General features: G+C 58.9%; 1 protein-coding gene across 3 annotated transcripts; it reads right to left on the bottom strand.

Annotated features, from left to right (window-relative positions):
* Positions 1-6,443: 6,443 nt before the first annotated feature.
* Positions 6,444-16,573, bottom strand: AGXT (alanine--glyoxylate and serine--pyruvate aminotransferase). 3 transcript variants are annotated; one of them, XM_027590006.2, is made up of 11 exons: positions 16,222-16,573; positions 15,934-16,126; positions 14,675-14,739; positions 13,960-14,060; positions 12,694-12,764; positions 11,278-11,362; positions 10,180-10,275; positions 9,466-9,535; positions 8,050-8,145; positions 7,382-7,510; positions 6,444-6,823 (listed from the first exon to the last, which is right to left on the bottom strand). In XM_027590006.2, exons 1-11 carry the CDS (start codon positions 16,450-16,452, stop codon positions 6,716-6,718), a joined length of 1,245 nt encoding a protein of 414 aa, XP_027445807.1. In that variant the 5' UTR covers positions 16,453-16,573; the 3' UTR covers positions 6,444-6,715. The 3 variants fall into 3 exon arrangements, with proteins under 3 accessions (XP_027445807.1, XP_027445806.1, XP_027445808.1); XM_027590005.2 differs by having other exon boundaries at positions 6,448-6,823; positions 8,050-8,236; positions 16,222-16,560; XM_027590007.2 differs by lacking the exon at positions 8,050-8,145 and having other exon boundaries at positions 6,448-6,823; positions 16,222-16,560.
* Positions 16,574-20,333: the final 3,760 nt, after the last annotated feature.

The following is a 20,333-nucleotide window of genomic DNA, read 5'->3' as shown; positions in this document are numbered from 1 at the left end:
TAAATTAACACACTAGATATACACAGTGGGGATGGTACTTACCACTTTCTGTATATCTACGTGGAGAATATTTCCCCGGGAAACAGAAGTAAAAGAAGCTAGTGTGCAGACAATTTCCAACTTTCTCCATTCCCTGCAAGTGACCACCCTCTTCCCAAGTGTCCCCACCTTCTAGTTCATAGAGGAAACTGAAGCCGACAGAGGGGACGCCTGGAGCTCCCTCTGCCAACCCAGGGCCAGTCCCGTCACCGTGGTGGTACCTCCTCTCCTGTGTAAGGTGGCATCTCCCGGCATCTGACACCACCCCTCCATCTGTCCTTACTGCTCCATTTCCCCACTCCACATTCTCTCATCAGCCCGTGGCAGCCAGCCTGCAGCCCCTTCCCCACTGAGCTCTCACGTGAGAGGCCCAGTGACCTTCACGTGGCCCAGCCTAGGAGACATTTTCTTCCTTCCACCCTCTTTGCCTCTCAGTGACATTCATTCCTCAGCTTCTGAGCTGCAGCCCACACCCTGGCTCCTGGAAAGGGGCCTGCAATCCCATGGCAAGTGCACGTAGCAGCATCTTCCCCAACCTCTTAAGTTTCCTATGGCCATAGGCCAGAATAGCCACACACGTAGGAGTGGAAATGCAAGATCCTTGGAAGACTATGGGATTCAGGGCCTGAGCTGACCCTAACACAGGGGGACACAAAATGCCATTAGGGTGGAGGCTTGCAGAACACAGAACCTTGGTCCAATCTGATTCACAGTGGGTACAAATTGTCCAGGCCTACCCTGTGATCATTTCCTCAGTATCTGAGTATGTATCAGGACGTCTGTTCTTAGCAGGTGTAAGAGCCTTAATGATAGGAAAGGCCATGGCGAAGACTTCAAAAGCACTTCTTTTCTCATGGCCAAAATAGTCTAGCAAAACATACTGTATCCCAGGGACAATAACAGAACTTAGCATCACCCCTCAAGACCCTAATTCACCAGTATGACCTTAGCAAAAATCAGATGAATCAAAAATGAGATACTTAGGTATAATCCAACAAAATATGTAAAACATCTATCTGAGGAAAACTACAAAACTCTGATGAACAAAATCAAAGAAGAGGTAAATAAATGGATATTCCATGTCCATAGATATATGTCAAGATGTCAGTTCTCCCCAACTTGCCCTATACGTTCAATGCAATCCCAATTCCAGTAAGCTACTCTGTGGATATTGACAAACGGATTCTAAAGTTGTGGAGAGAGACAAAAGACTCTCTCAGAATAGCCAACGTGACACTGAAGGAGGAGAAGAGAGCTGGAGGACTGACAGTACCCCCGACTTCAAGACTTCCTATAAAACTACAGGCATCGTGACAGTGTCATGTTAGTAAAACAACAGACAAATAGATCAGTGGGATAGACCCATACAAATATAACCAATTGATCTCTGACGGAGGAGCAACAGCAATACAATGGGGCAAAAATAGTCTTTGCCACAAATAGTGCTGGAAGAACCAGACATGCACATGCAAAATGATGAATCTAGACACAGACTGTACACCCTTCTCAAAGATTAACTGAAAATGGATCATGACATAAATGTAAAGCAAAAAACTATAAAATTCCTGGAAGATAACATAGGAGAACACCTAGATGACCCTGGGTGTGGTGATGACGTTTTAGCTACAACACCAGAGGCACGGTCCGTGAGAGAAAGACTCAGTCAGCTGAACTTCACTGAAATTAAAATCTCCTGCTCTCCGAAAGATGATGTCAAGAGAGTAAGACAAGCCACAGACTGGGAGAAAATATTTGCAAGAGACACATCTGACAAATGATTGCTATCCAGAATATATATTTAAAAAAATTTTTTTAAACACAAGAAAGCAAACAACCTGATTTAAAAATGGGCCAAAGATCTTAGCACACACCTTGCCAAAGAGGATATACAGATGGCAAAGAAACACATGAAAAGATGCTCCGCATCATATGTCATCGGGGACATGCACACGAGAACGACGAGAAACCTCTACAGGCTGACAGTGGCCAAAGTCTGGAGCACTGACGACATCAAGTGCTGGCAAGGACGTGGGGCAGCCGGAACTCTTGTTCACTGCTGGTGGGAATGCAAAATGGCAGCCACTTGGAAGGCAGTTTGATGGTTTCTCACAAAACTAATCTCACTTTTAGCATGTGATCCAGCAATTGCATTCCTTGGTATTTACCCAAAGGAGCTGAAAACTCATGTCTGCACAAAACCTGCAATGACTATTTATAGCAGCTATATTAACAAATAATCACTCAAACTTGGAAGCAGCTAAGATGTCCTTCAGTAGGTGAATGGATAAATGAGCTGGTCCATCCAGACACGGGGATATTATTCAGCGCTAAAAAGAAATGTGCTGTCGACCCATGAAAAGACGTGGAGGTACTCAAATGCTTATTACTAAGTGAAAGAAGCCAATTTGAGAAGGTGATATTCTGTAGAATTCCAACTCTGACATACTGGAAAAGACAAAATTACAGAGACAGTAGAAAGATCAGTGGTTGCCAAGGGTGAGGAGGGAGGGGTGAACAGGTGAAGCACGGAGGAATTTTAGGGCAGTGGAAATACTCCGCATGATGCCATACGGTTGGATACATGTCATTACACATTTGTCCAAACCCGTAGAGTACATGACACCAAGAGTGAGCCCTAATGTGAACGATGGGTTTGGGGTGATGATGATGTATCGATGTGGGTTCATCAGTTATAACACATGTACCATCTGCTGAGGGATGTTGGTCACAGGGGAGGCTGTGCACATGTGGGGGCAGGGGGGTCTATGGGAGATCTCTATAACTTCCTCTCAATTTTGCTAGGTATCTAAAACTGCCTCCAAAAATAAAGTCTTCAAAAATACAATACATTTAAAATGTTTTGAATCAATGGGGTCGTGGTGAATGACAGCAGATTCTAGAAACTGGACCAAGCTGTAGCTTGTCACCAAGGTGCACTGCGGGGTGTTACAGACTTAGTGGAAGAGGCTGGCACAGGCTGCGGACAGCGCTACATGGCAGCGCATCTGTGGAATGCATGCCTTCCAAGTCCCATGGGAGAGGGAGTTAGAAACAATTTGTGTTCACTTGGAAGAGGCAACGACATGAGGTCATGGTCTTGCCCCAGGCTGAGGTTGACCCGCTGGCTCTGGTCATGATATAGGCCTCATGGGCCTTCATCACCTGGACGAGTCCTGCTGAGTATCTTGCTGGCTCACGATATTGATGACATCATGGTGATAAGACCTGAGGAGCATTGACTGGCAAGTGTTTTGGATGCCTCATAAGACGCTTTTATTCCAAAGGGTGGGAGACAAATGTCACCGTCTCAGGGTCTGTGTTGTAGCTGAAGGTTTGAGACCCTCAGTGGTCTGGGCATGCCAAGACATTGCTTCTAAGGAATAGCAGGAATTTTTATACCGTGCCCCACCTACCATGATAAATAAGGGCAGTGCGACATGGGTCCTGCTGGCTTTTGCAGATAGCACGCACCTCACTTGGAATGTCCGTGCATCGGGTGACTCAGAGCCTGTTAGTTCTGAGTGGGGCCAGAGTGCAGGTGGGTTCTTTGGCAGGTTTGTGCCACCATACAAACATGGCTCATGACGGTAGCCCTGGGAGAGGGGGACACCACATAGCATCTCCGAAAACCCCGACGTGCAAGCCTGCTTCATCTGCAGCAGAGAACCACTCACCTTTCCGAATATCTGTCATGAAACTGGGCCGCAGTGGGGAAAGAGCCCCTGACCACGGGACCCTCGGTGGCAGTGGGATCTGAGCTGCCCATCACGAGCCAAGTATTACAGAGGGACCTCACCTGTGCAGCGAGGCAGGAAAAATAAGTAGAAGGCACGGAGACTGGAAAAGAAGTGGCACTGTCATATTCACAGACAAATTACATATCTACATAGAAAACCCCAAGGAATCCACAAAGAAACTGCCAGACTTTGTGAATTTGGCAAGGTTAGAAGACAGGTGAACGGAGAAAAGTTAACTGTACTTGTATACATTAAGAATAAATAATTGGAAATAAAATTTTTAAAATACCATTTACAACAGGGTCAGAACTGTCAAAGACCCAGGAATATGTGTAACGAAAGGTATGTAAGTCCTCTGCACTAAAACATTGCTGAATATGATTTTAAAAGACCCAAATTACCATTCACGAATAGGAATTTATATTTTGGTAATTTCCATTGTCCTTAACTTGATGCATAGATTTACTGCAATTCCTATCAAAATTCAGACGAGCTGTTCTGAAGAGATAGACAAGGTGATTCTAAATTCCATGGAAGTTCACAGGATCTAGGATAAGAAAAACAATCTTTAAAAGGGAGAGCAGAATCGGAAGACTGGCACGACTTGCTTTCAAGACTGACCATGAAGCAGCAGTGTGGGTGGCAATCCGGGGCTGGGCGGAGGCAGTGCCCCAGGAGGGAGAGGCCTGGGAGGGCCTGCAAGGACGATCAAGGGCAAGGGGCCACGTCCGTCAGGTGGGCTCAGGAAAGTCTGTTTAACAATCGCTGCTAGAACACGGGCTGTCAGTGTGGATAAAAGCGAACCTGGTCCCTTTCCCACCCCATGCACAAAATTAATATACAGTGCATTCTGAACCTCAACACAAAAGCTGACACCATAAAGTTTCCAGAAGAAAACATAGGAAGAGATCTTTGGAACCTCCACATCATCAAAGATGTCCTGAGAGTTTACCGACTGCACAGACCACAAGAGAAGACACATAAATTGGAACTCACAAAGGGAAAAGACCTGCTCTTTGGAAGACATGATTAAAAAAATGAATAAGTAAGCCAGGGAGTAGGGGATAATATTCATCATGCACCTGGCAGTACCTGGAACCTATAAAATAACGGCCATAAATTAACAATAAAAAGATGAAAATCAAATAATATGAGCAAAATACTTAAGCTGACAAGTCAGAAAAGAAGATCTATGGATGGCCTGTCCACACCTGAAAAGATGGTCCATATTATGAGTCATTGGAGAAATGCAAGATAAAACCAGATGCGATACGATTTCGCCCCCACTAGAAAAGAAGACACCACCAGATACCAATGGGGCTTGCGGGCATGTCCGGTGAGGATCTCAAGTGTTCTAAGCCGCGAGGAGCTCTGTGGACTCTTCCAGAGCTAGAGCTGGACCTACCGTATGACCCCAGGACGCCCCAGCGCCATGCACACCTGTGAGAATGGTCATCACAACCTTCTTCATCATAGCCCCAGAGGTGTGTTAAAGCAGGTGATAAACAGACGCCAGACCATGGAACCGCACCAGCAAGGGAGACAAAGCATGTCCCCGTGTCCCATGCAACACGCATGACTGTCAGAGCGCCAAGCGAAAGCAGCAGATACACGAGAGCATGTGCCATGTGATTCCGTCGATACGACACGCAAACACCTGCAGGGCGGGGCCGCCGGGATCTAATCAGATGGGGGGCATTGCCTGGCTGGGGCACGGGGGACCTGCCGCTGGGTTCTCATCCCCGTGTCTGCTCAGGGAAGAGCCAACCAGGACAGGGCTGCTGTCAGGACGAAGGCAGCCCAAGGGGCCCTGTCTGGCCTTCTCTGGGAGCGCCTCCCTCCGCCCACCTTCAACTTGTGGATTTCCGACCCTCGGGCCCTCTCCGCTCCTGCCCGCGTCCCTCCTGGTGGCCGTAGGCACATTCCGACCCGCGGTCCGTTGGCTCAGGGCCCTCCCCCAGCGCACACAACTGTGCCTGGCGGGCACCTGCGTGAGTGACAGGGGCCGAGCCAGGCCAGCCCGGGCCCTGCACAAAGACATGGGGCCCGCTGGGTTGTGGGTGCCCACCTCAACCTGGGGGAGGCCCTGCCTGGCCCCCTCCTGGGGCTCTTAGGACAGATGAGGACCTGGAGTGTGGCTGTGGCTGTGATTCCCAGGCTGGCCTGTTCTGAAACTCCTAGAAAGGAGGAGGGAGGGAGCCTGGCAGAGGCAGAAACCCCAAGTGAGGGGGCAGTTAAGGGACAGAGGGTCAGAGGGCGCCAAAGTGGAGAAGGGCAGGGGCTGGGTCCCGGGGCCACCCTCGGCTGTCCATCTGAGGCCCCTGCACTGGCCTGCACACCTGTGTTGTGACCTTCAGCCATCCTGGCTCCAGTCCTGGCTGTGTGCCTGGGGCATGTTGGGGCCTTAACATCAATGACTCGAGTCACGAGTCAGCCCGGGAGGCTGTGGGGGTTGCCCTGGAGGCATGTGTGCGGGTGTTCTTTGCAGGTGTGAGATCTGGGGCCAAGGTGTATAGTGACAAGGCCCCCACACACCTGTCTAACAGTCCTGGGGGGGGCGTGCCCCGGCAAGGATCTGCCCCCAAGCAATCCCCCAACCAAGGAGCCGTTGGGGCAGTGGTCACTCCCTGCTGGACGATTCTGCAGCCCACCCTACACACAATGAGGACAGATGACCAATGACTCTTTATTGAGTATTCGGGGCAGGCCAGGGACCTGCAGGGGCTGTGGCTCACTGGGGAGGTGCCATGGGTCCTGAGCCCACACGGTCCATCTCTGGGCGGTGCCTCTCAAAGAGAAGGACGTCCTGGGGCTGGGGCAGCTGCCCGGTCCTGCCCCTCCTGCATGCCTCGCCCCCTGGGGCCCAACTGTCCAGCAGAGTCTGTTTGCTCCTGGTCCCCGTCCGGGCCCCTCCAGGAGGGTGGGCCACAGGCTGCCAATCACAGCTTATTCTGGGGGCAGTGCTGCAGGGCCTCCTGCAGGGCATGGATCACTCGGTCCACATTCTCCCGGGTGGCGTTGCAGCCCAGCAGGCCGATCCGAAGCACCTGTGGGGGGTGGGGGGGGGTCCCCATGCAGATGTCGACCCGGCCCTGAACGAGGTCTGGGCAGAGCAGACGGGCTCTCCAGCGTGGGCGCCCTCCCCAGACACACAGGGAGCCCCCCACCTCGACCCAGGCAGAGCACACACAGAGCTCAAGAAGGGTGGCCAGGATGACGGTCAGCTAACAAGCGCTCAGAATCGCCCACTCAGCGGGCACAGCCAGACCCAGACATGGGGCCTCCAGCCTGGTCTGCCCACTCGCAGGGGAGAAAGGCCATTCTGGGGGGACTGGGGGGTGCTGCACCCCACGGCGTCACCAAGCTGGGGTGAAGGGGGGGCAGGAGCATTCCCTTTGCCCAGATCCCACCCCCCGCACAAACCCCTGGGTTCAGAGCAGGATGTTCCCATCTGGATGCCCTTGCTGCCCCAGGGACCTGATGATTGCTGACCTCAGCTGGGGCCTGGGCACACAGTGCTCCACGTGGGGCGGTGAATGTAGCTTCTGTGGTAGGTGTGGCCAGTCCCTGGCACTGGCCACGCCGAGTGGCTGCTGTCTCCTTACCTTCCCCACTGAGGGCCCAAGGCCACCCGTGATCTCAATGTCAAAATGGTCCATGACGTAGTTGACGATGTCTCTCCAGTTGTAGCCAGTGGGAGCGGCCACCGTGGTGACAGTGGGCAGCCGGATCGCCTGCAGGACGCGCCTGACTCAGCCACCTTCACCACGGTGTGCAGCCAGCACCAGCTGATCTGGCCCGGCCAGCCCTGCTCTCAGGCTCCAGAGGGGTGGGCAGAGACGGGGGTGGGCAGGGAGTGGGGAAGCAGGGGCCCAAGCACAGTGGGGTCACCACCTCACCAGCAGCCCGGACGCACTGGGTGTGTCTGTGTGTCTGTTCCCTCGGGCGGGTCACACCTCCCTGGGGCTAAGGAGCTTCTGTTTCCTACCGGAACTTGGGCTGACTGGCTGGTTCGGGGGACCCTCCCACTCTCCACCCCCGCCTGGCTGGACTGCCAGGGCTCTGAGGCCGATGGGCGTCTTCGGCTCAGAGGTCACCCATAACGACTTTAAGTGGGGAGGCTTTGGGGGAGAGCAGGGGCGTCAACCTAAGTGTCCTCAGATCCGGAGGGGTCAGGGACAGGACCCTGTGTCCGTTCAGAGGGGGCTGGGCAGAAGCTCTCCCCTCCCCGCCACCCTCTCCTTCTCCGCCCCCCACCTCCTGCTCTCCTTACTGGGTCCTTCACGAAGAGCTGCAGGCCCAGCCCCTGCAGGCGCTCCTGCAGGTACGCCGTGGCCTCCCGGTGCTGCCTCCAGCTCTTCTCCAGGCCCTGGGTGGGCAGAGGGCACCCCGCGGGCGCGACAGGGGAGGGCAGGGTGGGACGCCTCCCTCGGTCGTGAGAGACGGAGAAACGCCCTCATCCATGGGGGGTGGCAGCTTCAGGCCATAGAGGGGCTCCTGGGCTCCTCTCCTGGCCTGGACTCTGATCCCCATAGAGACCCCCCAAGTCCCAAGCTCAGGGCCCTGGCTCTGTCCCAGCGACCAGACCTGGAGCCACCTCGGGGCAGTGGAAATGGTCTGGGTCTGGGGGGTAGATGGGGGGCCCAGCCAATGGATGGAGCCTTGCGGCCCCTGGAGAATGTGAGGTGGGAGCACCTTGCTGCGGGTGGGGAAGGGGCTTCTGAGCTACCCACTGTCTCCTGTCTTCCCAGCACATGGACCCCCACAACCCCTAGTCCATGGGCCTCACCCTCTCTCAGCCACACTGCCCCCCATCCCGAGCCCATGGCCAGCCTGGGTGCTGGTGACCACCCAGCTCCCAGGGCACCTCAGCTCCTCCCAGCCCAGCGCTGGGGTGGCGGCTCTGCGAGCAGACACAGAAGAGCAAACAGCCAGCACAGCCTTGCAGCCTCAGGGAGCCCAGCCACAGCTCAGGGGCTCTTCCCGGCCTCTGGGCTGGTGGCTGGCTATGGCCCCTGGGAGACATCAGGATGAGAAAGTCTGCTGTGCTGGGGGAAGTGTCTCCTGTCCTGTGCCCTGCAGAACCAGCACGCCTGGGGCCACGCTTGGCCCCCTGTGTCCTGAGAGTGTGGTCGCAGCACTGGACGAAGACACCCCCCTGGTCACACGCCCCTGCTCCTGCTTGGCTCCTCCCTGACCCTGGGAGCTGGCAGTGGCTGGAGGCCAGCCTGCTGGAGTTGTTCCCCCTGACACTCAGGACCACCAGCCAGTCCCTCAAACCCCCTCACGCTCAGCCGGGCCCTCACTGAGCACCTCACTAAGCAGCCCAGGGGTCAGATGACAGTCCACACCTGCCCCATCACCACATTGACCCCCGGCCTCTGTCCTCGGCCCCCTCACAGCCAGCCCTCCCGCCCCTCTCCCTGCGCTCCCGCGTGGAGCCCGCCCTCTCCAGCTCAGAGCCACTGTCCTACAATGCTCCTCTCTCGGCTACACGGTTCATTCCACTCTTCCTCGTTGGCAGGAATCCCTCCCGTCATGTTTCCTCAGAAGGGCTTGATGGAGGCCAGAGGAGGGCCCTCCCCGGGGCGGCCGGCCTCAGCACAGGGGCTCCTGGGAGCTGCTGCCCCTGGGGTCCGGCCCCTGCCACGCCCCTGCTCCACGCTGCTGCCTGCCCCGCCCCCCTCACCTGTTCTGCCATGAGGGCCAGGCTCTCTCTCAGGCTGTACAGGCTGATGACCGGGGTGGTGTGATGGTATCTGGAAGACAGGACGGGGCTTGGTCCAGCGTCCCTGGGCGAGGGGCGGGCCAGGCTCTCTGACAATGGGTCTAGCCCACTTCCCAGGGAGCTGCTGTCCAGTTCTGGGCATGACAGACTCCGAGCTAGAGAAGCAGCTAGGTCTGGGGAGAGCAAGGCTCAGAGCGAGGACACTGGCCAGATCACCTAGGGCGGGCTCCCCTCCACCTGGCCTCTCTCAGCCCCAGTGGCCCCAAGAAGCCACTGTTCCTGCTGAGTAGGGCACGGTTCCTGGCACCCCTCAGCCCCGCGTGTGCCATAAGGGATCTTGGGTTGTAGCTAAAGTCACTTCACAAGGAGCCCCTGGCTCAGCTCCTCTTTTTGAGAGGTGGGTAAACTGAGACCCAGGAATGGGGAGATGTGGCTGGGCCAGGCCCAATGTGCCCGGAGGTGCACGGGCACTCTGAGAGGAGAGGGCCCAGTGGGAGGGTGGTGGGGGCCGTGCTGCTGGACCTGAGCCCCCAGTCCCAGGGGCATCGCTGGCCTGACCCTGGTGAATCCTGGGGCTCCAGCTGGGCTATGGGCTTAGAACCCAGTGTGTACAACTGGTGAGAGACTGGGGTGGGGAGAGGTCACAAGATGCAGCCCCGGCCCTGTGGTCCTCACATCCTGGGTTGGTCGTCGCAGCCCCAGATGTTGGCCAGCCACTTCATGTCCAGATAGAAGGAGACCGGCTTCGTCTTCCGACTGTAGATCTTATTTCTGGGAAGGAAGGACCAGCCTGAGTGCCTGCCTATCTGGCTGGGGCACCTAGGGGCAGTCCCGTCAGGCTCTCCTGGTTCGCAGAAGTGAGCCAGAGGGGCAGGCCCCCCCGGACCCCTGTGGTTGTGCTCAGGCCCAGGCAGGCTATGTGCCTCCCCAGCCCCTGCACCTTCCTGGGCCAGGCACAGTGGGGACCTCGGCTCGTCTGCTCTCAGCCCCCCAGTAATGCAGCTGGTCTGGAAACTTTAAATACACCTATTGTCCAGATCAGTGTGAACAGACAGGGCCTCTACCTGAGCTCCGAGCTCCATACTCAGACCCAGCCACCTCCGTGGCCCTCCCACAGGCAGCTCAGACTTCCCACACCCACGTACAACCCCCACCACATCCGAGATTATCTCTGTGCTGCTAAATGGCCGAGTGCCACCGATGGTAATCCTCTGCTGGGGCCAATCCCCCATCCCTGCCTGGCCTGGCTCAGGGTCTGCACACTGGGGATGTGGGGGACACTGGGGCAGCCAGACAAAGCTAGTCCATGACCAACCCCATGAAGAAGCTTGTGCATCAGCTCCTGGACACTGAGCCGGAGGTGGGGGCCTTGGGGATGGCCATGGAACCCCCAGTCCTTGGCTTGAAGCTGGGGAACTTCCAGAATGCCAGGTCCTGCATCCTTACACACAAGCCCAGGCTCCATGAAGAGACTCTTCTGGAGGCCACTAGCCTCATACCCGTGACCCTCACCGTGCCCCGGCTACCTGCCTGTGAGCTCAGAGCTTCAGTGCACCTGCCCAGGGCGGGCACCTGCCCAGGGCGGGCACCTGCCCAGGGCGGGCACCTGTCCAGGGCGGGCACCTGTCCAGGATGGGCGGTGAGCAGTCCAGCGGTGTGTCCGAGCACGGCCCGCGGAGTGCCTCCCTCCCTTGCTCCGATCTTCCCTCCTTAGGGGCCATCCGGCCTCACTGCCCATCCAGCCCCGGGTCGGGGGCCCCGGGGGTCACTCACTTGGCCTTGTCACTGAAGGAGATGAGTGAAGTCCCCGGAGGCGCGTTCAGGACCTTCTGGGAGCCCGAGTACAAGACGTCAATGCCTGTGGAGAGGAGAGGCGCATGCTCCTGGGGGGGGCCCAGCTCCACCCAGGGCGGGATCATTGCAGGTGCCATCTGAAGCAAGGCTGACCGTCTTGTCGGACTCAGTCCTTAACCTCTGCGACCTGACACTGTGTCCGGGGAGATTGAGTTAAATTGCAGGCCACCCGCTTACGGTCAGCTGGGTGTAGAGAAGCCCACGCAGGTGGCATCAGGGGCGAGCGGGCGTGTGGGGCTGGCAGAGGGGACGGGGGGAAACAGGTTTTCTTGCCACATCTTGAGTAAGAGCCCACTGACTTCCGCGAAAACCGGATTTTATGCCAGAGACACCAGCGACGCGTAGCTGTAAATCCGAGTGTCGCACCCGTTTGCAGCAGAGACCATTGTGAACCAACGTGCACTAAAGGCTTACACGGACAGAAACGCTTTCTATGGTTTATTCCTGAAAGCGCAAACCTGGAAAGAACCCAAAGGCCCGCCGCCAGGAGAGGCGTGAGCTGTGGTGCGTTCAGGTAGTCAGAGGACGCCGACGGACAGACACGTCGAACAACATGGCTACAGCTCACCAACCTGAGCTTGAGGTCTACAGACGCCACTGAGGATGGGCTGGCAGGGAGGGTAGAAGTGCAGAGGGTGTCCCGGGTTCAGCCCTGGCTTCTCTGGGCTGCACTGTCTCCTGGGACCCGGGCTGGAGCCTCTCCTTCTCTCCCACGGTGGGGACGGCTGGCCCCGGGGGGCGCAGAGTGGGCATCCCGGGGACAGCCCTGCCACCCTGCACTGCGTCCCCAGGGCCCCCTCCCTCTTGCCTGCCCGGAGCTCCCTGAGAGAGAGGTTCTGGGAGAAGTGTGCCTGACCAAGCCGGGTGGGTGGCTGCGGACAGGTACCACCCGTGTGGATTCGGACTTTCCTCTCTGAGGAAACGCTGGGCCTGCAAGGCTTCCCTGGGCTGGCCTGCAAGGTGACCCTGCAAACAGTGCTCACTGCATGTGACAGGCTGGTGGGGTGCCAGCCAATGGGGAAACTGAGGCCCAGCCTCACTGGCAGGGGCCCTGGCCCTTCTCCCACCCATGCCTGAGGGGTTCTGAGCGCCTCTCCAGATGCTGGAGGAGCTTCTCCCTCCCACTTGCTCCCCACATTGGGGCCTGACAACCCAGCAGAAACACTGGGGTGTCGATCAGTTCGTGGATCCCGTCCTTCCTGGGGGAGGAGATGAAGTTTCCCCTGGGGCCCTAATCCACTGTGTGGGCTAACGGTGAGCTTGCAGGCACTGCCAGACGGAACCCTCCACACCCTCCGAGCCCCGCAGCTGCGGGGTGATGGGGGCGTGGCTTACCTTGCTGGTCCATGTAGATGGGGACTCCACCCAGGGATGCCACCGAGTCCACCAGGAGCAGACACTGGTACCTGGGGGTGCAAGGCAGTATGGGGAAGCACGGGAGGTTTCAGACTCTCTGGAGTTTCGGGAAGGGCCTCGAGGACCTCCAGAAGGCCAGCAGGGAAGCTTGGGAGCCTTCTGCCTCCCCCAGGGTTTGTCCTCCTGGATGCCCAGACCCCCAGGACCAGCTCTGTGTGGGAACTGGGGTGAGCAGAGGGGCAGAGCAGGTGTCCGCACGGGCCCGGCCGGCCTGTGCACAGGGCTCCCCCCCCCACAGGTGTGTATGAGGGCCTGCCCCTCCGGTCTGTGATCCTGGGGGCGGGCTGGGGCTCTGAGTGGGGCCCGGGGACCAGAGCACACAAGGTTGGGCTTTCCTTCTGCCAGCAGTGTGCTGGCTGTACATCCAGAGCCCAGGGAGGACAGAGTCCAGAAACAGCCCGAGCTGAAAGCTTTGACTCTCCTCCATCTCCATGTTTTCTTAGGAAAAAAAAAAAAAAAGCCACGGGGCCGCCTGGCCGGCTCAGCTGGTAGAGCGTGCGACTCTTGATCTCGGGGTCGTGAGTTTAGCCCCAGGTTGGGCATAGAGATTACTTAAATACATTTTTTTAAAGGCATAAAGCATAGACAAGACCCCAGGGGACGAGCTGTCCTGGCTGGGGCAGTGCCAGTCAGCCCCCCTGTCCCCCAGGGTGGATGGCAGCCCTGTCGGGGTGATCCTGCCTGGTTGGAGAGAGCTTCTCTCCTTCCATCCCGTGGTCAACTCTCCAGAGCAGGACTGCTGGTCACAGGAGGGAGTCCCACCTGGCTACACCCAAGGTCCTGCCCATTCCGTGCAGGGTTGGGGAGGCTGGAGGAGGGTAGCGGAGGTAGGAGGCTGTTCTGGGGCTCTTGGATCTCAGGACAAGGTGGGGGCAGGCCCCAGCCATTCCTAGGACCCGGGTAGCTGGGTCAGTCTCACGCCCTTCCCAGCCATGGGGACTGGAGGACAGTGGGCACTTTATTGGGTGCCCCGAGCACCTGATCCTGCTCTCAGGTGGGCAGAGGACCCCAGAGGAGCCGCACACCGTGTGACAGAGGCGGGGGGAGGGTAGAAGGTCAAGATGGGGGCTGGGTCTCTCCTGCTGCCTCCCAGACTGGAGGGACCCGCCCGCACCTCCAGCCCCCAGCCGGACCCTGAGGTATGCCTGGCCCCGCCCCCAGCGCCCCGCCCCTGGGCAGGCTCACCTGTGGCAGAGCGCCCCATAACCGTCGAGGGGCTGCAGCACACCGCTTGATGACTCCCCCTGGGTCAGGAACAGCAACACTGGCTTGTGTCGGGCCAGGCCCTGTGTGGGACAGTGTGACAGCCGTGGGCAGAGCCAGCGGGCTCGGACTCCCCCTGGGCCCAGAAAGACTTTTCCTGGGGAGGGCAGGGCAGGATCCGCCTCCCAAACCCTCCTCTTCCCCGTGGATGGCAGAGATCTGGGCAGCGGAAAAGAGCCTCATGCCCTGTCTGTGTGTGTGCTGTGCTAGCCTCTGGGCTCTGGGAGGTGGGCTTGCCCAGGAAGGGAAGGACTTTCTTCCAGAGACCGAGGAAGAATGGCGCCAGCCTCCCACCTTGTCCTGCTAGGGCTACGGTGAGGTTCACTGAGTCCCCGGGGTCTTGCCTGGTTGGGATGGACCTTTCCTGACGGGGCATCCTGTGTGTCAGGGCACATCCTGCCTTCAGCCCCTCTTGCCCAGCCCACAGGACTGGGCTCCTGACTCAGTTTCCCTGCCAGGCAGAACCCTCCCTATCAGGCTTTCCACCCGCTCTCAGGTATTGGAATGCTCCTCCTGTGCCCAGTCACCTGGTGCTGGGAAGCGTTGAGGGTCAGCCGCCAGCCCCGGCCTCCCAGCCCTGAGCCCCCTTGGCTGGCCGGCTCCCTCTCCTCCCTAGGGCCAGGGGCCCCCACCCTACCTCTTCCACATCCTGCAGTGTGTAGTGGCCTCCAGGGTCCTTGATCATCGGGTGCACTTGGGCTCCTGAGGGCAGGGGCAGAGTGAGGGGTGAGCACCCTCCTCCGCAGTGTTGGCCACGGGGGTCTGTGCTGAGCAGGCGGCCCCTGTGAGGGCAGGTACCCGCCCATCCCAGCCCAAAGAAGCCAGAGGGAAGAGGAAGGTGGGGTGTGCTCAGTGAGGCTGTTCTTTGTGAGCTGAGGTTTCTGGGGCACTTGGGATGAGAGCGTTCAGGCTCAGTGGCACTGCCCCTTCCTTGGGCGGACCTCCCCCAGCCAGGATCCTCACCCGGGAAGTGAACAAGCATTTGCACAAGGCTGGCCGGATTTGTGCCTGCCCAGCAACATTCAGTGACTGAGTGGAGGAGGAATAGGGTGAGTGGAGGCTCCAGGAAGCCAGGCCCCTGCTCTCTCTAGGACCCCTTTGCCCAGCCCCCGTGGCCCCCTGCACAGCCGACCCCCAGAGCCGTATGGAGGCAGGAAGAGGCCGGAGGACCACCCAAGCTCCAGGAGGGAGCCCAGGGCCAGGGTGCGGACTGGGGGCAGCCCTCTGGAGCAGGGGTGCCGGGGCCCAACGGGGCCTGACTTCTGCCCCCGTGCCACCTCCCTTTGAAAACCAGTGTGTGGACTCAGGGGGACCAGGTGAGAGGTGGGGACCTCCTTGGGCCACTGGGGGCTGTCCATTAACCAGGACTGAGTGTGGCCATGTGTGGAGCTGACCATGCAGGACATTCGCGATGTTTCCAAATGCCGAGATCAATCATTAAACCCACGGCACACTCCTGCTTTTGATTCTTGTCTCTCTTCAGAAAAGTTTACTCTTGAGAGTGAAAACCTTGTCTGTGTCTCTGTATTTTGCATCTCCAGAAAGAGGGCTGTTTCTGAGATACTGGGAGGGGGCTTCAGCCTCTGACACCCTGTCCTGTCACAGGGTGGAGGTGATGCCTGGGTCCCCAGGAGAGCTGTGGGGGCTCTCGGGTTGGTGCTGAAATCTGCAGGTTCCCCGCAGCGCTGTCTCCCCACGTGCTCTGGTAACCGCTGTCCTCAGCTCTGGGATCCTGGGAGGTGGGTGTCTCTCGAGCACCCTGATGCCCCCTTGGAGAAGGCAGCAGCTGACCCGGCAGGGAGGTGGGGTCGTGAAGGGGGATGGGCACTCCTGGGGTGTGTGGGGTGGGTCTGCCGGCTTCACCTGGGGGGGCGGGCAGGAGGCCCCATGTCTTACCGATGCGCTCCCCGATGTCCGCGGCCCGCTGCCCCCAGATGCCATTGGCCCCGACCAGGAAGGAGTCCCCTGGCTCCAGGAGGTTGAAGAGGGCGGCCTCCAGGGCGCAGTGCCCTGAGCCACTGATGGCCAGTGTGAGGGGGTTCTTGGTCTGGAACACATACTGGATGCCTTGCTTGATCTCATCCATTATCTGGGGGCAGAGGGCACGTAGGTCAGGCCCTGCTCCCCCTGCCCTCTCCCAGCTGAGGAGGAGGCTCATCCACTGCCACCACCTGGATGGCCTACCTGGAACATCTCCTTGTGCATGTGCCCGATCATCTGCAGCCCTCCGGCCACCAGGATACGTGGAGCCAGGTTCGAAGGGCCAGGCCCCAGCAGAAGCCGGTTAGGGATGGACAGGGGCTTCAGCAGGGCCTTCGGGGGGGCCACCAGCAGCTGGTGGGAGGCCATGTTCCGCACCCAGCCTGCCGCCTGGGGCCCCAGGGCCACACTGGCCCTGGCTAGTGCTCGGAACATTTCCCAGGGGGCCTTGTGCTGGTGTCCGGAGGCAAGGCCGGTCGATGGGCTCCCGCTACACCCTCGGCCTGTCCTTGTTTGCTGTTGTTGTGATCTGACCCCTTATTGACGCTTCTCCCGCATGTCAGAGCCTGACAGCCAGGGTGTTGAACCCTTGCTGGGGGGAGGAGCCTCCAGAGTCCAGTCAATGAAAAACAGAGCTCGGCATGTTGCCCTCTGCCCTCCCACCCCTCCAGCTCCTCTAGGCTGTCAGGCGCCCAGCCCCAGCCAAATGCATCCTGCCGGACCCAGGGGGCCCCAAAGTTTTTCTTAAAGGACCAGAGAGCAGCTATTTCTGGCTTGGCAGGCTTTATAGGCTGTGTCACAGCTCCTCAATCCTGCTGTCGTAGTGCAAAAGGGGCTACAATGGGGTTGTTGCACGCCAATAAAACTTTATTTATAAAAACAAATGGTGGGCCAGATTTGGCCCAGGGGCCATCGTTTGCTGAGCTAAAGGAAAGGCTCAGTTTAGAAAATATGTATGCCCCGTGCGTATAGACCCACACACACTGAGGACATGTTCCTTCCTGATCCTTTGAGTAGTATTCCCTGTGCTTCTCCATTCCCAAGGGCCCTGAGGTTTGGCGTTCCCTCACGTAACCAAGGGCACGTTTGCTTGCGGAGCCTTCTCTGCTTGCGACGTCACAGGTGGGTAGAATAAATGCAGATCATGAAGCAGGAAAAGGGGCCAGACCCAGCTGAGCCAGAGACACCTGTACAGTGGAGCTGCTCGTGTCCCAGGAACGTGGAAAAGCCCATGTTACCAGCAACCAGGAGAAGGAGGCGCCCGACCTGCTGTCTCCTGAGCAGCACGGACCCTGCTTACAGTTCTCACGGGGGCCTGGTTGGAGCACGGGTGGGACTTCCTGCTCTGTGTTTAGGGCTCCAACACCGGGGGCCTTGGTAACCAGGGGAGCATCAGAGCTTCCTGCAGGACGCTTCACAGTGACCAAGGAGGCAGCACCCTCCCCCGGGGCCTGGCATGTGATCTCCTCCCATGACAACTTGATCCCCAGTTCAGCAAAATCCCTTCATTCAGCTCTTGTTGCTGGGTCTGGGTTTGTCTGGCATCCCACGGGCACAGGGACCCAAAGAGCCTTAGCCAGGCTGGACAGTCATGGTCTGGGCCCCTGGGGATCTCCACAGCCTTGCAGAAGTGGTCCTCTGTCCATCTGAAGGCTGAAGAAACAGGCAGAGGGAACAGGCCTCCATGCTGGCCAGAGAGCAGCCCAGCACGGGCCCATGCCCCTGGCCCAGCCCCAGGGCAGATGAGGTCCTAGCTGGCCTCGGGCATGCTCGCTGGGACTGTTAGCCTGGAGTGCCCCAGCATAAGAAGGCTCAGGTGGGAGCCCCTCCTTGCCCCTCCTCTCCCCTTCCCCTTTTCCCTCCCTCCCCTCCCCTCCCTTCCTTCTTCCAGAGCCCTCGCTCTGGACCAGGACCCAGGCTGGCTGCTCCAACTGAGGCAGTGTCAGCAAAGAGAAAAAGAGAAGCCTAACGGTGGGGGAGGAGGGTGGGCCCGAGGAGTCCCGGGTCTGCATGGCCTCCAGGGAGCTAAGAGCCTAGAGAGGGGGAGAACCAGGGGGCTGCCAGGGGAAGGTCAATGGGGCCTGGGAGGCTGTGGGGCTGGGCCTGGAGAATGAAGTATGCCCGTCCCAGGGCCTGGAGCGCAGTGAGGACCCAGGGGAAACAGCAGGGGCCGGGGAACAAAGCGGCGGTCTCCACAGCTGGAGGCCTGAATGAGGCATCCTGTGCAGGAACCCCTAAGGGAGCTTGCAGTCTCAGGTCCTGCCCCACCATGGCCTGTGGGACCTGGTGCCAACCTGGGGACGTCGGTGTGGCACTGGGCCTCTGGAGTCTGTGTGGAGTCAGCCCAGCCCAGCCCTGGCGAACCCTTCCTCTACCGCGAGCTGATCACCATGGGTACTTCCTGCCTGCTAGGAACCAGGGACCCACCCTCCCCGAGGGCTGGCTCTCCTCGGCTCAGCAGCCGCCCTGGCTCCTTGTCTAGAGCCTCCCGGGCCCTGGGCTCCTTCCTTCAGTGACGACACCCCTTCCTCTGGGCCCACCCTCCCTCCCAGCTGGGGGGCTGCACACCGCCCCCCCGCCAGGTACACACTTCCTTTACTCCAGACTAACACATGCATCTGTGCCTTGGCTTGTGCTGTTCCCTTGGGCCTGGAATGCTTGTCCCTCTCTTTGCTCAGCCCAGCCAAGCCTCCTGTCCAGGGAGTGATCTCAACTGTGTGGAGCCCCTTGGATGCCCTTCCGTCACGCCACATGCCACACGGGTCACACTGTTTATGGCCTGCCCCACCCTGGGCAAGACCCACGTCGTGCAGCACCGTGTGTCAGCGTGGCTCATGGGAGGACGGGAGAATCCTGGGCCCAGGGTTGGACGACCAGTCCTGGCAGGTGGATGGGCGTGTGCAGCCCAGGGAAACTGGGGAGGGCGTGTGCCTTGTCCCCAAATAGGAAGATGCCTTGTGTTCGCGTAACAGGGAGGGGGCTGTTGCAATCCGGAGAGGCGTTTCCTCAGGCCAAGAGCCGATTGGGAGCCGAGGAAGCCTGTGAGGACAGCCAACAGCAGGGCAGGTAACCGACCTCTGTCTCTGGAGCTCTAGAGACAAAGGGCACCTGGGCAGGTGGGCCAGGTGGCCTCGGCCTGGACGCCAAGGCCAGTGGCATCACCCATGCCGGGAAAACGTCTTGTGCTCGGTGTGGATCAGCCAGGGCTCTGGGTGGGGCGTGAAGTCCTCCCCCTCACTCCTGGGCAGGCCTCCTGGGCCAGCTCCTTGGACCCAAAGGGGTCTGTCTTCCCCCTTAAGCTGGGGGCACCTTGGCCGCAGCCCGCCAAAGCACAATACAGTCTATTTTTGTAATTTAACTCCTGGTTTCCGTAACTGATGTGAAAAGGGCAAATGACTGCTTTTGCCTATGGACCTGCCACCTGCCGTGCCCCAGAGCCATGTCAGGAAGGCAGGGTGTGAGCCGTCTGTCCCCAGAGCCATGTCAGGAAGGCAGGGTGTGAGCCGTCTGTCCCCAGAGCCATGTCAGGAAGGCAGGGTGTGAGCCGTGCCCCAGAGCCATGTCAGGAAGGCAGGGTGTGAGCCGTCTGTCCCCTTGGTGTGCTCTAGCAGACGATGACCTCGTCTGTGGGTAACACTGGCCCGCTCGCCCCCTCCCAGTGGCCCGCTCCTGCAGCCTCTCTGGCGGTGCTCGGTTTTAAATCTACAGCTAGAGCCAGCCTGTCGTGCCGTCCCAGAGGCCAGGAAAGGCCACTGAGGGCCCCCCACGCTCCCCTTTCCACAGACAGCCCTCCGGGTCCCAGATGGGGAGGGATTGGCCCAGAACCCGCAATCTCAGTCTGAGTGGCATGCAGCTTCGGCTCAGGGCAGTCCAGGTCACGAGCGAGTGGCCAGAGCGGGTCTCTGCCGCGTGTGTGTCATGCAGGACCTGGCCCACTGAGAGGTCCCTGAAAAGCACGGTGTCCCTGGGTAATTGCTTAGTTGCCACGGACAAATGTTCCTGACCCCATCTATTGCCGACGCCCCCGCTGCCCGGCTGAGCTGCCCCCTGGGGGTGCGGGGCGCCCTGTGGTGCAGGACTCAAGGGCCCACATGTGAAATGCCTGGACTGCAGGGAAGGGCCAGGAGCCCCAGGGAGGCAGCTGTCGGATTGCTCGGGCGCTGGCCGGGGCATTCCGTGGTGGCTGCTTCTCTCCTGTGCAGCCCCACGTGCCAGGCCCTAAGCCGGCAGTGGGGAGGCTGGTCCCTGGCCACGCCGTGTGACCAAGGATTGCTCGGTCCCAGCGGCATGTGTGCTGGAGGAGGCTGAGCAGCTCC

The sequence above is a fragment of the Zalophus californianus genome, chromosome 3, assembly GCF_009762305.2.
Source record: "Zalophus californianus isolate mZalCal1 chromosome 3, mZalCal1.pri.v2, whole genome shotgun sequence".
Lineage (NCBI taxonomy): Eukaryota > Metazoa > Chordata > Mammalia > Carnivora > Otariidae > Zalophus > Zalophus californianus.
The sequence above is the reverse complement of the archived record's forward strand: the minus strand, read 5'-3'. Positions and strand labels throughout refer to the sequence as shown.

What these genes read in the sequence shown, in the direction of transcription:
- AGXT (XM_027590006.2), bottom strand. Translation starts at nt 16,452, where the DNA reads ATGTTCCGAGCACTAGCCAGGGCCAGTGTGGCCCTGGGGCCCCAGGCG. An exon ending in TGCACAAGGAGATGTTCCAG is followed by an intron (nt 16,127 to 16,221) that starts GTAGGCCATCCA and finishes CTCTGCCCCCAG; the next exon opens with ATAATGGATGAGATCAAGCA. An exon ending in TGCGACGACCAACCCAGGAT is followed by an intron (nt 9,536 to 10,179) that starts GTGAGGACCACA and finishes CCTGTCTTCCAG; the next exon opens with ATACCATCACACCACCCCGG.